Here is a 23,346-nt window from a genome sequence, read left to right on the forward strand (position 1 = left end):
TGCCTTCTGGGTAGAGCGCTGAAGCCCATAGGAGACACCAAAGGAGGGACTTGGAGGAGCTGGGAGGAAGCAATGCTCTCTTACCATGAAGAGAAAGGCAGGGTAGGGAACAAGTGTGTCACCTGCAAATGCACCCTTGCAGGAATGGGACCACATGCAGAGGCATCGGGGTAAGGGATATTTATAACCACATCCCTGGCATGGTATTGACACCACCGAGATGTAGAAACACCCAGCTGGTGAAGCTGCCCCGGCAATTTCCTTTTGCCGATCAAGCTTAAGCAAATCCCAGCCAGCAGGAGCTAGAGCAAGACCACAGCAGTTACAAAGCAGCAAACGTGGTCCAGTGACACCAGTTGTATCGGCAGACTGGGACATGCATTGGTGCATCGCCATTAGTGCAGACCCCAAAAGGCACCCTGTAGATTTGGGGGAAAAATCCAGTGGCATAAGCAGAGGGAAACAGAGGTGGTTTGTTTGGTCTTTTTGCAGAGAAGGCAGGATCTGTTCCTACCTGAAGGCAGCAGAGGCTGCGGGAAGCACCAAGGAGTACAATGTGCTCCATCTTTCCTCTAAGCACTTAGTGGTTTGCTGTAATCAAGGCAGCAAGTCTCTCTCTTTTTTATTTTTGCAAACCACTTTCTTTGTAGTGGATATTTGGTCTGGGGAAACTTTTTTGTAATCATTGCAATAAGTTACATTTATTGGCAGCAGTAGGAAAGAATCAAAACAACTCGGCAAACCAGGATTATTTCTCCAGCACAATAATGACAGGGATTTGAGAAATCTTGCCCCTGTGCTTTGTCTTTCATCAACATGAGACCAAAGGTCTTTCAGCCTGGGATAATTCCAGAAGAGAAAATTGCAGCAGAAAGCCTTTTTCATGTCTTGCAAGAATTGCCTGTGAAAAGATGTGCTTACCTTTTTCCACTGGGAAGCCTTCCTATTCAAGGTGGTTAGCCGTAGGTCTTGCCTCTGGAAAGACTGTTTGGTCTTCTTCTCCCTGATCCATCCCCCCCCGACAATATTGTCTTTCAAAACATACAATATGTTTATTTGATCTTCCTTTATTTTAACTGGAGATTTGAGTTCTTTCCTGATTGGGTGGGATGTCTTTAATTAACAACAAAAAAACACCCCATCCTCATTCATCCTCAGGACTTTGTAAACAATGCTGTATCGGTAGGTAGAAACAGGCATCCTGTTTTTCCCTCTCCATATCTGATGAGGCCAAAGAAGCAGGAGGATAATCATGTCTTTAGGGTAGAAAAAAATGCGGATTTTTTTAATAGACCAACACATATTCTACTCTGAAATATATGGCAATGTTGCCAGCAGGAGGCTAGGATGGGGATAGGAAAGGAACAATCAGACTCTTCTGGCCTTGTTCTGATCTACAGATCTGGGTCCCTTTAGCCTCTTTGGCATAGCTCCAAAATTAAACAGAACAGAACAACTGCAAAACATAGCTCTGAGACTCCATCCAGTTCTCGCAAACACACACAAGTACATGTATTTACTGAGCAACAATTCAAGCACTCTAATTGTATTTTATAGCTCTCTTCCATGCCAGTCCTGAAGCAGACAGACGGACAGTACTTAGCCTTCATAGGGAGACCTCTCTAAAACCTTCTCAAGATGCACTAGGTGGGATGTCATCTGAGATTAGGTGAACTAAATTTAGGTGTCTATATGTGAGCTAGGTGTCTAAACTCCTGTTATCACCTCTTAAATATTAAAAAAAAAAACCTGGAGTTGTTATAGACCGACATATATTAAAATATAAGGTAACATTGCCAAGTGAGACAAGGATGAGGACAGCAAATCAGCAATCAGCATCTCCAAACAGTGGAAGAGGATCAAGATAGACATCAAGAATTAAAACCAATTCAAGAGAGGACACCTAAGAATACCTGGAGACTGTTGAGCCAAAAAGATTTTATCTACTATTTTCAGAATATTTTAATTCACATTGAAAAAAAACCCTCCAACATTTGGGAGATTGTTAGAAACCTTGTATTCCAGCCATAAATCCTTCTGCTGTACCTAAGAGACCTGACTTTTGAAGAGGTAAAGTTCTTAGCAAGCAATCTTTTCCCACTGAGTTGGCCTCTTCAAGTTTCTATTTGTGCTGCTAATGAGGTTCCCACAATCTCCAGGAAGCTGGTCTGAGTTCTAATTAAACAAGACTTGAGGAACTATTCTGCCAAAGTAAGCGCTGGATCTGCCCACCCCATTGACTGAGTCATGCAGGCTGGATACATGCAGGCTGGAAATGTAAATCATATATTGACGTGGAGAGTTATACTCTCCAGTGAGGGTGCTTTCTACAGCTGCAGCATTTATTAAACCTTTGCCATTATCCAAAAACAACACTCATAACTTGAATAGTCCCCAAGGCTAGCAAGTCTTCCAGGACTCTTCTGGCCATGTTCTGATCAGGAGATCTAGGTTCCTCTGACCTCTTGAACATGGTCCCAGGCATTAAGAAACAGGACCCTGGAAAATACAGCTCTGGGACTCCATCCAGTCCTTTACATAAAATACACATGCACATACATTTACTGGTACTAGAATATCCTCATGGAGCTGCAGTATTCCAGAAACAACCATGGCATAGACACATGAGGACTACAAGTGGCAGCTTGGCCTTAGGCGCAACATGTCTCCATGGACTTTCCAATTCTTTTTAATATTTATTATATGTATTTACTTATTATCTAAACCATTTTAACTGGTGAGTTCCAAAATGCTTTCACACGCTCCAAATCAAAATGCCAAGCTATCCATTCAATGGAAGTCACACTGTGTCCTCCCCATGATGTTACTGTAAGAAAATAGGCTGATTGAAAAACACAAAACCAGCTTCTGTTCCACTCCCATAAGAAACAGTTTTTCATAGCGTTTTATGCCAGGTCGTGATGAGGGACAGCAAAGAGCAGAGAGTGGAGTAACTCTCCAAGGAGACACGTAGCAGAGACAAGATTAGTGTCTGTTCATCCCAGGCCAATACAAACCATCCAGTCTGTGAGCACTCAGGAATGTGACAGTGTCTGCAGGCTCTGACCAGACAATGAAAGTTTTCCAGCCAGTTCTGTGAGAGAATCCTATAACCCCCAACATCTCCATCCAGACTGAGGAGGAGCAATCTTCACACAGCCTGCATGACATAAAGGAAACAGCCTGTGCATCTTTATTAAAGGGAGATATTTTTACTCAGGCCAACCAAGACCAGTAATGGTGGAAAATATGTTCAGTTTCCTAATTATACCCTCTAATGGAGGGAACTACTTGGCCATGCCCATGTTATGTGGCTGGAAGCATGTTCCCCCCGGCTGGGGCTGAACAAGGGAGAAAGTTCATGTTACCTCTTCTTTCCTCTATACTAAACTCAGAAAGTCAGTGTCTGGCCCAGGCCTCTAGCAAAGATAAGTCCAGGCTGTGGAGGTGGTGACCTCCACAAGTTCATGGTTCCAGTGTCTCTCCAGCCTGCACACCTGGGCACCGGGACATGGGAGGAGGAAGCGTCTGGTGCACACACTGAGGTCTCAATCCCACACGGAAAAAAGCTGTTACAAGCACCTAAGAGCAAGGACTCCCTGCCAGGCATGAGCAAAGAGGCTGAGCCACCCCTTTGGCTGAACAAACCTCATGTTCAAACTGAGTCTTCATGCCTGTAGATCTGACTTGGTCTTCTTACACCGTTGTGTGCAATGAGTAACACGGGACAACACCTCCCAGTGAAGCGGGGTGCCAGACGGCCTGTGCTTGTGTAGGACTGCATGAGCTGATTGCAGAGCAGGTCCCACAGGACCAAACCGTTAGGGGCCATATATACTGCAATAAAACTGTGGAAATATTCCTTTCCCCAGCAAAATATTTAAAGGCTGTTTTTTGATAAAGCAGTGTTATCATGGGAGCTGAGTGCCTTAGAGGAAATATTAACAGTATATATGGTCAGATAAGCAGGAAGGCACGAGCGAGGAGCTGCTGCAGTGCACGGCTCGCTGCTTGCTCCTGCTGCACGTCAAAGCAGCTGCGTGGAGAGGGACCAGGGAAAGAAGTGTAAGGAATCGGTGGCAAGTGTTAGCAAGATTCAGCTCTGGAAATGTCCTGCCCGATAACAGCAGCAGCAACTGGGGAGCCAAGAGGCACAACGCTGAGCATGAAGAAAGGCAGGCTGTTCAACCCAGTCGCTCCACAGCCTTCGTAGTCCCGATCGAGGACCCGCTGGCATCGGTGGATGGACTCCCATCGACTTGGCCGGGGCTTGAATTGGGCCCTTTAGGAACCAAGACAAAAGACCAAGCGTCCGACTTTAATTGATGACTCATCCATCACCACAGCCCAAACTCCTCCTGACAAGTAGAGGGAAAAACCCACAAATTAAGTGACCATCGCCTGCCTTCTCCTTTCTTGCCGATTGTAAAGGAGAACTTTTGACCTTTCTGCCTCATACATCATGGCTTGGCAGGAGCTGGTTGCTCACCCTGGATGAACTGTGCCATGCATGTAGCCCCATACAAGAGGTGCCTTTCACGTGCTAAATGATCCTTCCCCCCCTCCTCCTTTGCTCTACTACAACAATATAGAGAGGGACAATGGCACAGCTCCATGGCAGAAGGAGGAGGCTCTCATTAGGAGCCTCTCGTTAGGGATGAAAGACTGGCTGGATCATCCTGCTGTCATTTTTGCTTCGCACTGATTTCCAGAAGAGGCTGGTGGGAAGCACAAGTCTTATCCTGAAGGGCTTTTTCCCTCCAAGCAAGCTCACCAGCAGCAATCATCTCACTTGCACGTGGTTAGGATGCTGCCTGTGGGGCTTGGGGACAATAAAAGGCTGCGTGGGACTGGGCATTGCCTGGGGAGCCAGTAGCATCCTGCAGACAGGACAGGAATTTGGAGAGCTCTTCAAGGACTTGAGGCAGGCTTTGAAACCCCTTAAGCTTGCCCTGCATTAGTGGGGTCAATTGCACGCCAGGCAGAGTGGCTGGGATAAGCCCCCTGCAAAGCCCCCCAGCAGCACAAAGGACGGGTAATGCCTGTGTAATGATGTTTGGGCTGCGAGCCGCTGCATGCCTTTGAGGTGCGTACATGGAGGCAAGGCTTCTTGGCACAAAAATGGGCTCTTCCTCCAGAAGTGTCCCTGTCTAAGACAACACTGCTCTGTCATTAACTGAAGAAGAAGGCACGAGTGCTTTGAAAGCCACTGAAACAGCTATGATGACACAGGGAGCTGGTACTTACCAGGGAAGACAAAAACATGCAGCCAGCTGACTGCAAAGTGAGGTGTTTGCTGTAAAATCCTTCCTACAGCCCTATGTCAAAATATTGTCCAAAGGCAGCATTTCTTGTACCAGCCACACGCCCCATTGCCCCACCAGCAGCAGCAAACTGTTGAACAGAAGCCACCAGTTATGTGTAGTTACTGTGCAGAGAAAGCTTTGCCTGGTTTGAATTCAGGAATGAACTGCTGCGGGAAGAAATCCCATTGCAAAAAATGCAGATTTAACACGACCATTTAGGTACCACTACAACATCATGGTGCCTCGGTGTGGTTCAGACACTGTCTCTCAGACAAGGAGCCAAATCTGATAGAAGAAAAAGCTGCAGGTGTTGCTGAAAAGGCATTTTAAGCTTTGCTACAGGGTGCATGTTGCAGCTTTCAAAGAGAGCCCAGTGCCCTGGGCCACACTCAGGAGTCTGGAGCTCCTGACAGGTCCTTGCTCTCAAAAAGGTCACAGTTGATCATCCCTCCTGCACAGAAAAATAATCCACCACCAAAGGCTGGATGTGCGCAGAAACCCTGGGCCATTTTCTCCCAACAGGCCGTTTCCCCAGCTGGGTGGCACTGGGTTATGTTGCAAACATAGCGTTTCTGCTCCCCGAGTGAAAGCCCCTGTCAGATTTGTTCATGCATTTATTTGGTGGTTTGGGGCAAGTCCCCCTGTCAGTGCCCAGTTCCTCACCCTTTCCTGGGGATGGCAGCCTTGCCGTGCCCTGGGAGTCCTTCACCTCTGCTACAAGGGCTGTGATGATAGTGCATAAGATGGAGACATCTCAGATCATCTCCAAATTGATCTTCACCCCCTGAGCTAGGTTTTTATTGTTGCAACTGAAAGCAAATGTTGCTTAGAAGACAGTGTTTGTTGCATTACAGACCAATGAAGTTGTGCCAAAATTTAATCCACTTGCTTGGTGTTTTACCTCGAAATCATTCTGCTTTGTACCTCGGCTTGCTCTGTACCTATAAATTTAGGAACCAAAGCCTGAAAACCCAAAGCAGGCAAAATAAAGGGAACCTAAAATGGATAGCTCAATACTTTTAAAATGTTGAGCTTTTATAGCAATTGTACGAGCTAGATGTGGCTCCATTTAGGACCTTTTACGCCTAAAGCATGGTCAGATGAGCACTCTCAGATCCTCTGCAGAGCTTCATGTCCAAGCAAACATCCTGCTCCTGCCAGCTCACCTCGGCCCCACTCAGCCAGTCCTGCAGAAGCACACGACGTGGCTGCTGCTTCCCAACCCTGCTCCACCGGCTGCTCCACCAGCAAGAGCCAGCCTTGCTTTTGAGCTGTGGTATTCATTTAACATGCCTTCAGACATTTTAACATATACATGTGTCTTCGCAGCCTCCGCGGAGGCCTTCGCAGCCCGTGGAGGGAGGAAGCAGGCTGCCATGTGGAAAGGGTGTAATCCCCATTTTTAGGACCTTCCCTGCAGCTGCAGGCAGTTGCTGGTATGCTTTATGCCCCGTGCTTTCCCAAAACAAGCACTTCAAGCACCGGTTTGAGCTAAAGGCAGTGGGGAAGGGAAAAGCATCCCTGAGCACGGTGAGGAAATTCAAGATTGCTGGATTTCCTCTGCAGCGTCACCTGAATAAAAAGGCAGTGTGCTCCAGGCAGGACCACATCCAATGCTCCCAACCAGAGCGGCTGGGATGGGAGATGGAGTGTCACAGAGGGGAAAGGGAGGGAGCTGCTGGGAGGGGAGCCCATGGGCACCCCAGCCCCTCTCTGGGGGTACTCTCACAACCACTGGCATCCATAAAAGAGCTTTGCAGTTCTTAATTTTCTAATTAATGAAGTTTGGCTTCTGTCTGCAGCCCTGCAGCATCACGGCACCTGGGTCAGGCCCTATCCTATAGCATGGCCCAGGGGACAGCTTCCACTGCCATCGGGGCTCTATGCGCTCTTACAAGAGGTCTGAACGCCTCCGCCAAGGCAGTGACCCACCCGGGCTAAATTAGTGTAAAACACAGTTTTCAACCAAAGATGACTCCAATCTCTGAGGCTGTTTCTTTCAGTACATCTGTCCTCTTAGACTTCTTCCTCAGACAAGTGTTTTGAAACCGAACAGGTCTCCAGCCAAAAGCCATCCTGCTCTATGGGTACCTGCTAAACACCACGGCCAAATCCTGCACCTTTCCCATCCAGACCTTCTGGGTTAACCTACAACAGCTCCATGTTTCTAAAGCCAGCCCAGACCATCAGTATTTACCAGTTTTCTCCACGGCCAGGTGAGAAGCGCTGGCAGTACTGCTATCTGCTGCAAAGTAAATAACGGTCCTTAAACCACGAGTGACTCACACAGCAAAATCTGCCTGTCTATGCAATGCTTTTTGCAAGCACTTCCACTGGAGATAACGCAGAAGGAACATAGTAAGCAAAGCAAAGAAATCCCAGTTCCAGAGTTGCTGGCAAACATAGATTATACATGTTTTGGTCTCAATCACATGTGAAACAAGGTGAGACACTTGTACCAGGCATTTTGACTGGTCAATGTCAAATTCTTATTTAAGGCCTGTAGGGAAGAGTGTCAGAGATGATGAAAAAAGTGGAAAGAAAACAAATTGCCCGTAACCAGATTTTGGCTAAGTGGGAAAAACAGAACCTGTGGACCAATCTCCTTAAGTGGAAAATCAGACCAGAACCTGCTGACAAACCCCCTCATTTCCGAGATGTTCAAAATCCACGGTCAGATCCAGGTCCCTGTTTCACAGCCGGGGTGACGGTGCGTTTGAAGGCGAGGAGCTCCGCAGAGCTGATGGCACTGCCGGAGCATCGTTGCCGGCTCTGCCGGAGCATCGCCGCCGGGAGCTGCCCAGCTCCCTGTGGGATCACACCTTCTAGGCTGCAGTGCTGGAGCTGCAGATGAAAGAGCTGAGCTTGCAGCTGGGCAGTGTATAAACATTCGGTGCCCTCTTCAGAGGGGCCATTTCATCCCCCAATTTGACAAATGTGTAGAGGGAGAACCTGGGATGTTGCTCTTCAGCTGAAACCTCCTTTTTCAAATCCGGGGCTGCTGGGTTGAACTCGTATCAATCACTCGGTAACAGTGGTGTATGCAGGCTAAAAGGATCCAGTAAGGGCAAATTCCTGGTCTAAAGCAGATCTGTGTCCTGAGAACTGATACAATCCTGAATGAAACAAAAGGAAAAAAAGGAAAAAGGTTTGGTGAAAGAAGATGAAGGAATCTGAAAAAGCTGAGGGCTTGGGGGAGCAGGGGAGAAATGTTTGTCGCTGTATGCAGAAAAGATAGCATTGAGCAGAGAAATGGCTGATGCGATCCCCTAAGCTTCATGCAAATAATTGTTCCCATCATCTTCTAGAGGGGGACCTGGGGGTGTGGAAGAAAATCAAACAGTGGTGACGCTGGGGCTGGTGTGCAGGGACAGTGGAGCTATTTCCACTGCAGGGAGTTTGGCCCTCCGTTCTTACAAGGGGAAGAGAATCGCTGTTTTTATGGGCTCAGAAAGATGCATGAAGATTTTCACCAGCCTAAAAAAGAATTGCCCAAGGAGCTCTGCCCAGAACTTCCATGTCTGTGGACATGTCATTTCTGCTGGAAAAAAAAATTTAAAAAATTAAAAATAAAATCTTGCGTTACTGCATTCGGGTCCCTCTTTTGGAGCATTGCCAGGGGTTAGGTGTTACCAGCAGCTCACTGCCGTGATCGAGAGAAGCAGCTTCCAGCACCAATTTTTGAAAGCCTGAAAGGTATTTGATACCTTGTCCAACGCTCCCCCCGCCCGGCCCCCATGCCCCTTGAAAGAGAAACATCTGTTCCCTCGGGACTTTCACTCCATGTCATATGGCCACCGCTAAGTGCCTGTCCTCAGGCACAGCGAGGGACCCACCGCTGATGAAAAGGAGAAGGGGGCTGGGAGCCCAGCTGGGGGCAGAGAGCCCTCCTGACCACGGGGGACGGAGGCGAGATGAAAGGCGTGTGTATTTTCCCAGGTGATCCCCACAGCATCTCAAAGCCCCGGCTTTCTCACTCTGGCTTTAGCCCCAAAACAAACAAACTGGTGCCAATTTGAATACGCCGAGGGCTGACTGATTTGAGCCTCTTGTTGTGTTTTCACAGTCAGCAGCCGACTGGAATTCAAAGGAGAAGGAAAAAGAAAATAATAAAAGCAGATTGATAAGATTCCCCGACCCTTTCTGGGAACCACGGGGCTTAAGTCCCAGCCAAGCTGTGCGCAAAGTGGGGCCAGAGAAGCCAGGGCTGTTCCAGCACGAGAATATCAAAGCGAAAAACAAGGGGAGTTGTCCCAGCAGGGATCAGCGAGATAGCGGCTCGCTTTCTCTTTACTCCTGCTGCACCAGATAAGGGCACATTTTGGGGACATTTAGACCCCTGGGGCTGGAGCACCGTCCAGCAAACCACCAAAGGCAGCAGCACAGCTTCCAGGGCTCTACTGACAAGCCTCAAACATCTCAGGTCAGGAGGATCTTCCCGTCAGAACATAGTGGTCTCTGTGTGTCTGTGTTGGTATTTCTTCTGCTTGGTCGGGGGGTGCTGGGTGCTCTCAGGCTTGCAGATACCGCTGGAGAAAAGGGACATGGGGACACTCGCTCCGCCATTCCCAGCTGCGCAGGTGGAAGACCATGCCGGTGTGCGATTGCTCCAGGAGCTGCTCCCCGCACAGCTCACAGTCCCAATCTTTTCCCATCACATGAAGTGAAATCCAGCAGCCTCCCCAGCCTGCTACACGGCTGAGATTACTGCTTCTGTTTCAGACCTAAGGAAAGGCTTATGTGCTCAAAAACTTCTCTCCCACCCCCCGCCACGCAGTTATACGATCTGAGCAAAATAAAGGCTTCTCTGGCAAATCTTTCTTCAATCACAACCTTCAGGAGTAGGAACGACGTGGGATTAAGCAGGAGAGAGCGGACACACGCTGCACGCCGGGTCTGCACACAGGGCAGGGTGCTCGGAGGCAGCACCGCTCTGACACCCGCCGGGTGCCTCCCAGAGAGGAGAGGAAACCTCCGAGGCCACCAGAGAGAGACAGACAGACAGGAAAGGGACAAGGAGCTAGGAAGCAAAGAGACAAGCTGTCAGGCAGTTAACAAGGAGATGAAGACTTGATGAGCAAGAAGCAAAAGACCGAGTCTCCTTGCCGATCAGAAATGCCTGGCAGGCAGGAGGGGAAGGGTGCCGGAGCAGAGGCAGGCTGGCAAGACGAGGATATAATTAACAGGGTATCAATTCCCCTAATAAGAGCGTGCTGGGATAGCAGCACATTGGCTCCTTGCTGACCTGCATAAGCTTCGTGGGCTCTTTGAAGTCGGCTGCCTGCCGGGGCTGGGACACACACAAACACACCCGCTGCGTGTCCCATCCCGGTGGTGGCACACGTCGTGCTGGCTGCAGAGCTGAGGGGATTATGAAGCCTTATTATTAGTCCCTGGAAATCCCTGTGTGTGTTTTGGCTGATGGCAGCCACTCTGATAAAGTGTAAAGAAGGGGGCCCGCTGGGCAAATGTGCTCTTACCATCTCCTGCCCTGGCTGCAAAGTGAATCAGCCTCGGCAGCATCTCTGAGGCTGGGAATTTCTGCTCGTGTCCTTGCCAGTCGCTGTCTTGCCTCGTCAGACCCAGTTTTGGCAGGGAGAGGGATTCAGTGCATATTTTAAATCTATGAGTCCTGGAGTTACGTGAGTTGCTAAGAGAAGAACATTGTTGGAAAGAAAATTGGAAAACGTGAACCGCATCTACCTCAGAGGTCTAAAAACAAAGGGCAGTAAAAAGGTCCCACGTTAACTGAAAGTCTTGTGTGACTCTTAAGCTCATCTTTGTTTTCGTGGGATGGTGCAGGGCTGCAAACCCATCCGCAGGACTGATACTGCATGTGTCCACGCGGCTGTGCAACCTTTTGCTATTCAGACCATGGCTGCGTCCAGCTCCACTGGATACAAACTGATTGCAAATCCAAGCCCTGGAGACCTACGAGCTCTTTACAGGGATGGCTGAGAATCACCCAGCTCTGCTATAAATAGGAAGGAAAGAAGGACAGTGAAGCTGTGGTCTCACATGTGGTGGCAGGGCTGCTTCAGCTGAGTCCTCCATCCCCTGCCCACCAGCTCTGCCCGCTGCAGGGCATGCTCAGGGAATGGATGTGGTTTGGGGTGAAAGCCTCATTTAGCAGAAAAAAAAAAAAAGAGGGGGTTTGTCACCTCGATGATCTCCACAATCCACTAGCATGACAAAAAAGGAGAAGTGAGCTGCAGGAAAGACGGTCTTTAAGAGAGTGTTAATATAGTTGTGAAACCACAGCCTAAATGTCCCTTCATTACAATTCATTGCCCATCAGGAACAGGGGACATTTCTCCCGCTCAGCACCAGTCAAGGGTGGAGATTTCTGACATGTCCTTACAAGGCAGCCTGTCCCCAGACTGTCCCCACCATCAGTCTGCACGGAGACAGTCGGGGACCAGGGACACATGCCACCCACAACAAAGAAGCATGTTTCGGATCACACCCTATTAAAAGATCAGCAGTACAACACAGAAAACAATTAAAAAATGACAATGACGGATGAGTTCATTCCACCCCGTCTGGAAATGCTGCTCGCCCTTCTTCCCAGGGCCAACCTCTGCCCTGGGGACCCAGCCTCCAGCTTGCAACCCGCTTCCAGGGGGGAGCCCCCCTCCTGCCAGCGAGATCCTGTTGTGCTTCCTTGTACATCCTACAAGGATGGGGTTGCGAGCCTGTGTTTGGGAGAGTCACTGGCCTGCGCTTTCAGCACAGGACAGACTTGCTTTGACTTTATTCAAAGGGAACACAAATATGGTCTGCAAATGTAGCCATCTAGGAAAGGATCCACTTTTGTTTCCTAAAAATTAGCATCCTCCAGCATCCAGTCTAATAGCAAGAGTTATTCTGCGTTTTGAGCCAGCCCAGATCTAATAATTTACAACAAAATAATTCATCTCCTTAACCCTGCCCAGTAAATACTCCCAATAAGTTGTTTCAGTGTCAAACTTCCCAGAGTCATTACCCTCCCCAGCATCAGACTCCACGGCGACGTGCAGGGTAGCCTGAGCCAGAGACTCCTGCCACAGTCAGCAAACGAGCGTGTTTTACATTAGGCACATTAAGAGGAACAGTCCTATTGCAAGGAATATTAAATTAAAGGAAAACAGCAAGGAGAAGGATTCAACCCTGGTTATACACAGACGAACACAGGACCAGCCCTAGATTTAAAGCATGTGGAAGCACATTGTAACTTCCTCGCTGTATTTGAGCTGTCTAAAGTTACAAGACACAGTTACGGCTGTGTTTCATAACTCCAGGGACAGATGGCAAATTCACTCTTATGTTATCTCCTCTGCTTCTCGGGCCAGTCATGTTACACCATAAAGTCCTTTACCCCATGACTCTAAAAAGGGAAAACCTCCTACACTAGAGCTCAAATGAGCAGCACAGCCTTGCTGAAGAAGTGTGTGTGTGTGTGCGTGAGCGTGCATTTGTGTGTGTAGGTGTTACCTGACACATCTGCCAGCGCAGCAGCCCGGGGCTGTGAGGTTTCTTGCCTATGGCACAGCACCGGTGTTACAAACCTTGCGCTCAGACCCCCATAAATCAGCAAACCTGTCCTGTCTCCTCACCCGAGCAGACTCCGGCTGCATCACAGCCACTCGCCTACCCCAGCTATTCCCCGCCGATCCTTGCAGACCTTTCACGAGGAGGCATGCACATTTTTTCCTCCCCTCCAGGCCTTTCCCACCTCCTGTCAGTCTGTCGTACTTGGGAAAAAATGAGATTCCCTTGCCAGGATTTACTAATACCAATACAAAATGCAAAAACACCTGCACTTCTGGATCATTGTCTTGCCGCATGGGATGGCTCAGCCACAAGCAATGCTCAGGGCTTGTGCAGAGTCTCCCATGGTGTGTGGGAGCAAGGCAGCAGGAAGGCAAACCAAAAAGCTGAAAGTAACACCGGAAAAAATAGGGAGAGAAAGATTTTCAGGGTGTTGCAAAACTGAGCCCATGGAAAAAACAACCTGCATGAGAGATACCCCTTACCACGTCTGGTGTGTGGGTTTCCAGCTGAAAACTTCTATGCACTGTCCCCAGGGTTCATGGTGCATACAAACAGTCGGGGATAAAGTGGGCAGCACTTGGATCCTCCAAGGGCATAGCCGGCTCAGCAGGACCAGCCTCAGAAGATACCGCCCCGCGGCCAAGCGCTGGTAATGATCGCGTGCTCTTAGTGCTCCCTGACTGCAAAGTAAAATGAATTCATGGCAGCAGCTTAAATACAGGTGTTTTACTTGTGGGTGAAACAGGTGAAACACGCAGTTACCATGGCTCAGCTGAAGGGTGGTGACTGCTGAAGCCATAGCAATACAGCAGCGTCTGATCAGGTGGCCGTTCCCTACATGCAGCGTCTCCCAAGGCAGATGCTAACGCTGCTGGAGGCGTTCTGCCGGTTTTTATCTTTGTGTGGACACTTTGCACCACATCCATTTTGTAAACGTAATCCAGGTCTATACCCGAGGCCACAGAGTTCTCTGATTAATCCAAGGTGGCTCAACACAGCCTACAGAAGCAATGGTCTAGGAAAGTCCTGCACAAGTGCTGTGTGTTGCATATTCGTGGAGCAGCGAGAGATCGGAACGACTCGTCTGGAGCTTGGCTGGAGCTGAGGTGGACCCAGGGCTGCAGCAGCTGGGTTGAAATAGTTAGGGAACTATTGAAAGGCTCAGCAACACTGGACAGAGTGGTTTGGCTCCTTGTAAAGATAGAGGCCAGAAGGAAACTTCAGATCCTCCTCCAGATCCAGATTTTTCCAAAACTCAAGCGTGCTTACATCTGAAGGTCTGGCTTGGCCTTTTTTCTGCTGCTAACAGCATTCAGTGTGAAATGTACAGCATGCCAGGGAGCGCTAATGCCTTGCAGACCTGGGTTGTGTCATTCCCCAGTGTTATTTATATAAAACTATTTAAAAACACAGGGTAAAACTTGTAGAAGTGTCTATGTGGAAGATTCATTTTATCTAATTTTATCCACCTACAAGCTGCATGCCTTACACTAGACACCCAACTTAGAGATGAAGTCTTCAAGGCTCCTTCGCAGTCAAAGGGCAGAGACAAGCCTCTCTAGCAGCTAACGTGTCTCTCCCACCCCTGGACACCCATCCTGGGAAGAGAAAAATCACCTTCTAGTCATGCGTCCCTCTCCACCAGCCACTGACACATCTGAGAAGCTGCTTCAGCTAAACACTTGGCTGTTAACTGGGTAGATTAGGTAAGATTAATCTTGTTGGTGTGACTAAGGAATCTAATTCCCATTTTCAGTAGTGACTTAGGCACTTCCACCAGGTTGTTAGATTCATCAGGGACCTAAAAATACTGATAATGGTTTGCAGGCTGTTGCAGTAAGGGATGCCAGGCTGTTCAGCAGACTTTAGCTTCGTTAGTCACATAGCTGCCTGCATACTTTTGAAGAAGTTTCTTCCCTCTTTGGAGTCCCACATCTAAAAAGCCTTGCACACAAGCCTACATGCAGGTCCTCTATCCGAGGCAAGATGTAGGCTCTTTGGGGCAGAGCTGTTGATCTAATTTGTCTGAGCAATGCAGGACACATCATCTCCCAGGTCTGGACTTTGAACACCACCATGATACCAAGAACAGGAAAGAAAGAACAAGCCTGGCAGGTGCCAATGAAGTGTTGTGCATTTGTCACTCCCTTTTCAATTACATCCTCCCTTCTCTGTACACATCTGAGGAACTTCAGGCTTGGCTGGGAGCAGGCAGGACCCTGCCTCTAGACCTGTCTCCTGTTCTTCATATCTGCTCCAGCAGGAGTGCAGGAGATACTCCTCTCTCCACCTCACGTCCTTCTAAGGAGAAGGAATTGGGCTAAAACCAAGCAAGTCATGTGGAAAGCTGACAAGAACCTTTCATGAAGTTCCTCACCCTCCGCAGGATGAACAGCGGTGTCCTTGGCAGAAATGAGCCCAAAATGTATAAAAGGCAGCAACCCAGGCAATTGCCACAGCGGTGCCTCACGCCGTACAACAACTCCGAATACCTGGCCTCGTTAGCATCAAAGACCACACACTCTGAGGCAGATCATCTGCCTTTCTTTAGGTCTGGGATTATGCTGAGAGCGTCTCATTAGGTCTCCAGTGCTGCCAGACAAACCTGGCCGGCCCGCTCGGTGCAGCAGCAGAAGTGTCCTCTCCGTCTGTATTACTGCTGCACGAGCCAGCACGGCTGTATGAAATCCAAGGTGGCCTGACAGTAGTTTCCTCTGTCAGCAAAACCCCAAAGAAGAAAAAAAGAAAAAAGAAAATAAGAAAAAAGCTGCAGGAGGAGCAAGCATAGTGACAAGCTAGATAATCAGCTGCAATTCAAAGCAGGGAGAGTATCTGTTTATTCCCCTGATTTACCCATCGCATCTCAGAGCTTTCCGCTTTGCAACTCCCATCCCGATGCTCAGCAAGTAAATAAATACTCACAGAAATGAACTGCAAAAATTAGTCACCGCTAAACATTCTTGTTTTCTGCGAGCTCTTTTCAATCACCCCAGCAAAGCTGAAATTATCTTTATTAAGATAATTGCCTCACTGTAGCCAACTTAGTCTGTTGTCTGCAAAATGAAGAACGACCAAAGGAGCTGAATCTGCTCCATGCCACATCCCTGCGCCACGGTGGGAGCCCGACGGGCTCGCTGCACGCCGAGAGCGAGCCCTCCCCGCTGCGTGGCTGCCCAAAAAGGCTGACGACGTCCCTTCAGAGGCTGCTTTCAGCGCTCCCCCGCTGCTCCCTTTCCACAGCGCTCCGGCCGCGAAGGAAATATTAAGTGTGAAATATTACAAACCAAAGAAAATCTCACTTTAAAGGCAACACGTTCAGGAAAAGGAATAAAAACAATAATCGAGGGGCACAGCTAGGAAGATGGCTTTGAAGGGCTGGCGGCGTGCTTGCTAATACCGAACATTTCTACCTCTCTGTTGGAGCAGGGAGGGACAGAGCAGCCAGAAGGTCAGCGCTGAGTTGAGGAGTAACAGCCAGAGCACTTTATACTTGAAACAAGGCTTGGCAAAACTTTGGGAAATCAAGATTTTTGTCAGACTTTACAAACTATTTTTGTCATTGTTGTTGCTGGGCATTTAGAGACAAACTAATAGAGGCTGGGGGGAGAGGGATTGCTGTAATTTAACCCAAGGACCTATGTTCTCTCCGAGGCTCAGAGGAATGGATGACCCGCAGATCTTGCTTGTTGGCTTGTACACTGTGTAACATACCGTCCACTGCTGCCCATTTCCTCTCTGCCTTTTGTTTGTTTGGTTTTTTTTTTTTTAGGCAGGCTCCCTAGGCTGTGTTTTTGCTCTTTTTCCCCTATTTCAAAGATTTTCACTCTGTTGGATCTTTTCTCTCTGCTCTGAAGAGCTGTATTATACTGAGAAGGAGCCAAAAGCGCACAAGCTGACTGCAGTATCTAAAGCAAACTGGAAATCCTCCCGTCTAGACTTGCCTCTTTCAGGTGTCTGCTCCTTGGACCTGGTCCCAGGCACTGGCTTATTCTGCATCCATCACGTGGGCAGAGCAGTTTGTACCATTGTCCCCAAACCCACTGCAGCCACAACAAGGCAGGATGGTTTAAATAGTTTGAAGATTTGATGTTTGCCTCTCTGATGACCTAAGAGGAGGTGGGTGCCAAGCCACTGTGCTCAGTGCGAGCCTGGTGTCTTCTCCGACTGCTTCAGCTGAAGCTGCACAAGGGCTGTGGGCGGTGGCATTGCTCAAAGTCATCATGTTTCATGCTTGCAGATCAACAAGCTCCAATCTGCAAGGATGAGGTGGGAATGGGTTCATCTGGTGGCATTGGTCCTTTCTTCTGCCTTTGTGCCTGAGGACACTTATTAGGAGCAGGCAGCGCTGAACAGGGAGGCGCTGAGCTCCTGCAGACCCGGGGTTAAAAATAAGGGGAACCAAGAGATCTTGCTGCAATGTGCATCTACTGCTTCCAGACCGTCTCCTCTGCTGGCTCAGCGCTCTCCACAGGAACTGCTCATCATTAAACAGAAATGAATAACTAGTCCTTTTTTTTTTTTTTTTTCTGTCTTTCTTTTTTAATCCATTGCACAAGCACAGTCTGGAGAACATGTTCTGCAGCTGCTTGTGTGTCACCCATCTATTTTCTCGGTGCCCTGGAAACAATGGGGCCTGGTGTTCGCTATCGGAGGCCGGGGCGCAGCTCTGCCACGCCATCTGTTTGGGTCGGTGGGACAGTCACGCTCTCCTCCTCCCGCCTGGCACTCGAAAACGGAGTCAGACGAGGCGGCCGCAAGCATCCCACAGTGGGCTGGGGAGCAAGGGCTCCTTCCAGACCCCCACAGGAACCTTCTGCCTCCTGGGAAGCTGCAGTAGATGACTCGGTGTTGGCCAGGGCTCAATGACACCCACCAGAGGTTGGTCTCCAAGGCTCAGATGGTCGACACAAATGATTCATCAGGGAGCTAATAAAATAATCGATGCTGGGGAGAACACCCTCCAGTAATTGATAACTGGGCTCCTCCAGGTAACAGCTGGTGCTGACAAGTAATAATCGCCTGGCCAAGAAAAAATTGCCGCAGTGCGGATCACTGTCAAAGATGTCTGCTGTATGTGATAGATATCACCAGGGAGTCTCTCTCCGTCTCCTGTTTCACCAACAGGGAATGAATCCACTCTGCTGGAAACCCCCCGCCTGCTCCCCAATTACATCTACCGCAACTAGATAATTTTAGAGATTGCTCCCCAGCCACTACCTACCCTAAGCTTTGCAAACAAAAGTAATGATCACTGCTCCTTGTTTTATTACGGGTCTGCTGAGCTCAGAGACCTCAAAATACCACCTTGCAAATATTAATTCATGATGCTTCACGTTTGCCTCTGGTGTCAAGGAAACGTTCGCAACCATTTTCAGCTAATCATAAAAACAGAGGCTGTTCCTCGCTATTGTTCTCATAAAAAGTGCTCAGAAAAAGTTGGCTAGGTCATGTGCCACATTCATTGCAAATGTTGTCTTTAATTTATTTTTAAAAAGCATAACCACTCGCTCATATTTTTGTGTGCTATAAATCAGCTCTGTTTGAAAACTAGACAAAAAAGGTCACATTGGTTTAGCCTCTGGACTTTTCTTTTGTTTATCCACAGGTCTAGATAAACCATCGACTGCAAGGAGGGTTAAACACAACAAACCAGAGCGAAGTCATTCACCTGTTTAAATTAATTTACCCATGAATTCTCTTTGTGGCTCCCACAGCTGCAGGGCACTCCTGCACAGTAACCTTCCGTCTGTACGCTGCACCTGCCCCTATATCAAACACCTTGGGCAACCCCGGCCCCAGCTATTTAACCCAAATTCAGAGGGCAAAGGGGCAATTTCACCTTCAGTTGAAACATCTGGAATGCATCAAGCTGCCAGCAGTCCCCTTGCACTCTTAGCCCAAAGTGCTACATGTGATCATGTAGTTAGGGCCCGCTTCAACAAAAGCATCTAAACCTGAGCCTAATTTTAAGTTAACTTTGTGCCAAGTATTGTGCCGAGCAGGGGTGGGTGCTCGCGTGTCCTGCTAATAGAAACCACGTGCATGCAGACAGAGAAGCCTGTGACTTGCTTATTTTTCTAGCCCCTTGTCAATCATGTGTTTCCCTCTCTGCAAATTCCCTAGTGACAAACCCAGCACCCAAAACACATATATCCTTCACACTCATTTATTTATCATGCTAAGGCTCTAAATCTGTATTTGGTAAATCTCCTTTGCGAGGGAGCTGGGTCAGCGCTGCCAATATTATAATGCAGCCTAATCATTTATCAGTTCTCCCCTTCACACCATTATTCCTCGTCTAACAGCTCCGGCTTTTGGCTCTGAATACTAATGTCAAGGGCTCATCAGTATGCTGGAGGGCTGCATGTGCATCTCAGCCACGCACACGGATAGCATGAAACCCGTGGAGGGCATAATGAAAATTCACACGCAGCTCCATAATACCATCAGCATACTTCAGAGCCTCTTACCTATCACTGGCATAAAGAGCTGGCCCCAGATGTCCCATGGGTTTGGCCCTGCCACGCTCATCACCCCAGACACAGACAAGTCTCTTTTGTGAAATGCAAGTGAGTTGCCCAGGAAAAAAATAAGTCTTTTCTAGGCTGGCTCTACCTTTCCCATTTTTTATGCAAACCTTTCATTTACACAGCTTCTCCTGCTGTCGCACTGAAAGCATGACCTTCAGCAAAAATGCTTTGCTCTTCTTAAGGGACCTAGGAAGCTCCTGAAAGCACAGAAAGCCACGCAGGGAACTGCAGGAGATCCGTAGCCCTGTGGGGTGTGAGACGGGATACAAAGCAAGCCAGTAACCACCTTGTCTGAACCAGCGGGGTCCACCATTTGCTTCTCCAAGAATGGCATTTGTCTGAATTCCCGATTTTTATTACTGTATTTCTACTCCTTGTGGCATCTCCCTGGCCAGGCAAAAGGTCCATGCTGTGGCAGAAGCCCTGCAAGTGTCACCTCTACCCAGGAGCAAGGGGGCTGGTGGGCTCCTTCCCTTCGCTGTATTTCTGGGTTTGCTCCGTAGCACTGAGTATTGACACAGCATCTCTGATGCAAATGGCACGCTGATGTCTGCCGGATCCTGTCAGAGAGGTAGATCCTGCCCACATGGAGAAGCTATAAAAGTCTAATCCAACCTGCCCATTCTTAACCAGTAAGCAGTGAACCTGGCTTGGGGTGGAGTGGCAGCCTCGGGTCTGTAAGGAAGGACACCTGCAAGTCCCGTCCTGTTTCTCCTTAGGCAGATGCAACAGTCTTAACCCCATCCACCCCCCTGATTCATGTGCTCAGGACTCTCATAATGATTATATTATAGAAATAATGGAGAGGAGAGCAAAACCCCATGTTCCCCGTAACCACAGAGGGACAGATGATCCCTGCCCCAAAGCACTTACGGCTGGGCGAGAGAGAAAAGCCAGGATAGAAACAAAGAGGGAAAAGATGTACCTAAAATCACCCAGCAAGGTAGCGGCAGCGCTGAGAACGGATCCAGCTCCCAACCCTGGGCTCAGCACCCTACTGACCTGCACATGTCACTTCTCTTCTCAGCAGCGTTCAGAAAAGAAACCAAATGTAACATAGAAATAAAACACGAGGCTGGTTAGCCATCTCCTTACATCTCTCTGTACTAAGTGTCTGCTCCAGTGTCGGGGCTCTCTCTTTTCATCCAGACATACAATATACCCACTGTTATCCCCTCTGACTCTGGAGTCGCATGACCCAACCATGAAAAAATGGTTCTGATTCATTTACATTAAAGATGTGGATATTTTAAGGGGCATAGAAGACCTTCTCTTGTGATTGTTAAATGTCCACAGTGAAGCACACAGAGCATAAGCCACTGGGTCATGAAATGTAGCATTTCTTTCATTCTTATCTCCTTTCTCCAGCTTGCCAGAACACTGCAAGCCATCATATTGATACATAAGCAGCAAAATCTCCCTCCCAGAATGGAAAAAAAATTTCACCTTTAAACAACATTGGCTTTTGCCTGTGAAACGCATGGCTACAACTGCAGGAAACATGACACAGGTTATTACAAATATTAAATATGAGCAACCAAAGGATAACAAGAAAGTGCAGCCGTGAGCATCGTCTCAATAATTTGCGGCAAGCTGTGTGGTGCTATAGGGAAGCGAACATAGCTGGCACGCGAATGCACAGATCTGAGTCTTCCGGGCAAGCCAAATTGAAATCAAATAGGATGGAGAAAACAGGTTGTTCTGCAACCAGACTTCAAACTCAGTTCCTCAATTAGCTTTCTGATGAAGCATTGCCTTTACTTTGAACCCACTCCTGGGGGAACCGGCATACAGCTGATGTATCCTATGTGCAGACCACTCTCATGTGCTGGAAATACCTATTTACAAGCAAGGCAGATCAGAGGAAGAAAATTACTCTGCCTCCCAGCCCTGCCGGTTCACCTCTGCCTCCCACTCACCGTGCAAAGCCTCTGGCCCCACTTTTCTTGCACTATGCCCGAGCAGTCAGCAAAGGCTTCGCTGCCACAAGTGCTGTCTGGGTCAAGGGATCGCTCCCCTCAAACCCCCCCCCCACATCCCACGGACCTTGGGGAAAACAGGCATCTGGTCTTGAAAGTCAACGGCAGGCACTAAAAAGACCTTCAGGAGGGGTGTCTGGCTGACAGCAGAACCGGCGGCTGCGGGAGGCGCAGCAAATCACAGCAGCAGAGGGACCTGTCCCCAGGCTGGGACATAAGGGACCTCAGGGACCCATTATTGGGACCTAATAATATAATAACCATGCACGGAGCCATCAGCCCTGTGTTCTGCCAGCCATCATGCACTGCAGCCTATCTTTATTAATCAGCCTCTACTTCCCCCTTTGTAAAGGAAGAGGAGGAGGAGGAGAGTTTCTAGCCCATTCCCACATCTTAGAGAAGAAATCCTATATTGTTAATATGGTCATCCGTCATGCTGCCTGCTCTGTAAGAAATGCACTCCTTTTAACACAGAAATCAATCCTTTCCTATGGAAAGGAAACAAATGTAATCACTACTAAGTATCGCTAGTCCTTCTTGGCTTGTGTATCTGGGGCCCTGAACATCTTAATATTCTTCATGGATTTTCAGTGCTGACCAAAAGTTGAACTCACTGCAAGTGAAATTTCTGGAGGAAGCTGGGAGTGTCCCATCTGAAAGCTATAAAGAGCTCCATGAAAAACAACAGAAAACACTCATACGCCTGCAACAGATTTATTTGTTGGATTAAGGAAGTCTTCTCTAAAGTTGCATTTTATGTCCCAAACTCGGGAAAGCATCCCCAATCAGGATATCACTCAAACACATGATTAATTTTAAAGCAAACATGCCAAATACACAATCTGTTGGCCAGCTCCCACCTGCACGATACATTCACCATGCGCTATGTGTCATATTCTCCAGAACTGTATTTTCATTCCATAAATTATTTTTCTTGCATTCCTGACTGCAAAGACCAGCAACCTGGTGCAACCAGTGCAGCAGCATCTGTCTGGCTGTGTGGGCAACCAGCAGCAATGATGCTGAGGGGCAAATACCGCGGACCCCCTCCTTTCAGATGGAAGTCAGAAGTCATCCTTCCCATCCCACACAGTGAATCTGGCTCAGTACTTCCAAATTCCTGCTTTGTCCCCCGCCATGGTTCCTCTGGATCTCAGAGAGGATCTCACTCCTACCAACCTCCCTGGGCTCACCACAGTGTCCTGCTCACTGCGAGCACCCCAGTCCATGCACTGTGCTCACAGGGGAATTTGGCTGCAAATTCTCCATCTGCAGCATAGCTTAAATGTCTTTCCTGAATGAAGACCCCAAAAAAAGAAGAATTTAACCAGCTATCTAAAGAAAGAAAGAAGGAATGCAGAGAATGAACCTACCAACATCAAAACCCAGGAAGCTGCCTTTTAGCCACCAAGACAATCTCGCTGATAGACTTGATTTTTCTCACCCCAGCCGGGAGTAATGTTTTCTTTCTTTTTTTTTTTTTTCCCTTTGCTGAATGTGTTCATTCTACGGAGGGTTTTTTTTTTTTTTTGAAAAAAGACAACAGACATTCATGGCTCCCAGCTGTCAAAAGCCACAAAATGCCTGAGGCTGTCTGTCTTCTTGCAAATGCTGAAGCCATTTTCCTGTAGTGTATGTTCTCATTAATCAAGTTTCAGACTCGACTCCGTCTGTATCCTTGCCCATAAGCCAAGACAGACACTTTAGGGTCAGTAATGTAACGCAGCATTGCCGAACCTACCACGGCACTGTCGGATGCAAACGTGTCAGCTGGGCTTTTCGCCCACCGAAGTCAGTAGGAGGTTTTTATTTTAACGTGGCTGAATTCAAAGTCAGGATCAACAACTGAGGAATAGAGGTAATAGCTACGGATTGGAGGACTGTTTCTTTGAACATCATCACCAGAAAAAAGCATAGCCCCAGACCCATCAAAATTAAATAATTGTGGTGGGTTGATTAACTCCATCCCAGTAAGACCTAATACAACGGTGTTTAATT

The 23,346-nt window shown here is 48.3% G+C and overlaps 1 protein-coding gene across 1 annotated transcript in view; it reads left to right on the forward strand.

The window, feature by feature from the left end:
- The window catches only part of LOC104073850 (potassium channel subfamily K member 16-like), a 128,942-nt gene extending 110,917 nt beyond the window's left edge, over positions 1-18,025 (forward strand). Inside the window, exon 6 of the mRNA XM_009573779.1 lies at positions 17,964-18,025. Coding sequence (XP_009572074.1) covers positions 17,964-18,025 — 62 coding nt within the window. The remainder of the gene's footprint in view (positions 1-17,963) is intronic.
- Positions 18,026-23,346: the final 5,321 nt, after the last annotated feature.

The sequence above is a fragment of the Fulmarus glacialis genome, unplaced genomic scaffold, assembly GCF_000690835.1.
Source record: "Fulmarus glacialis isolate BGI_N327 unplaced genomic scaffold, ASM69083v1 scaffold7423, whole genome shotgun sequence".
Taxonomy (NCBI): domain Eukaryota; kingdom Metazoa; phylum Chordata; class Aves; order Procellariiformes; family Procellariidae; genus Fulmarus; species Fulmarus glacialis.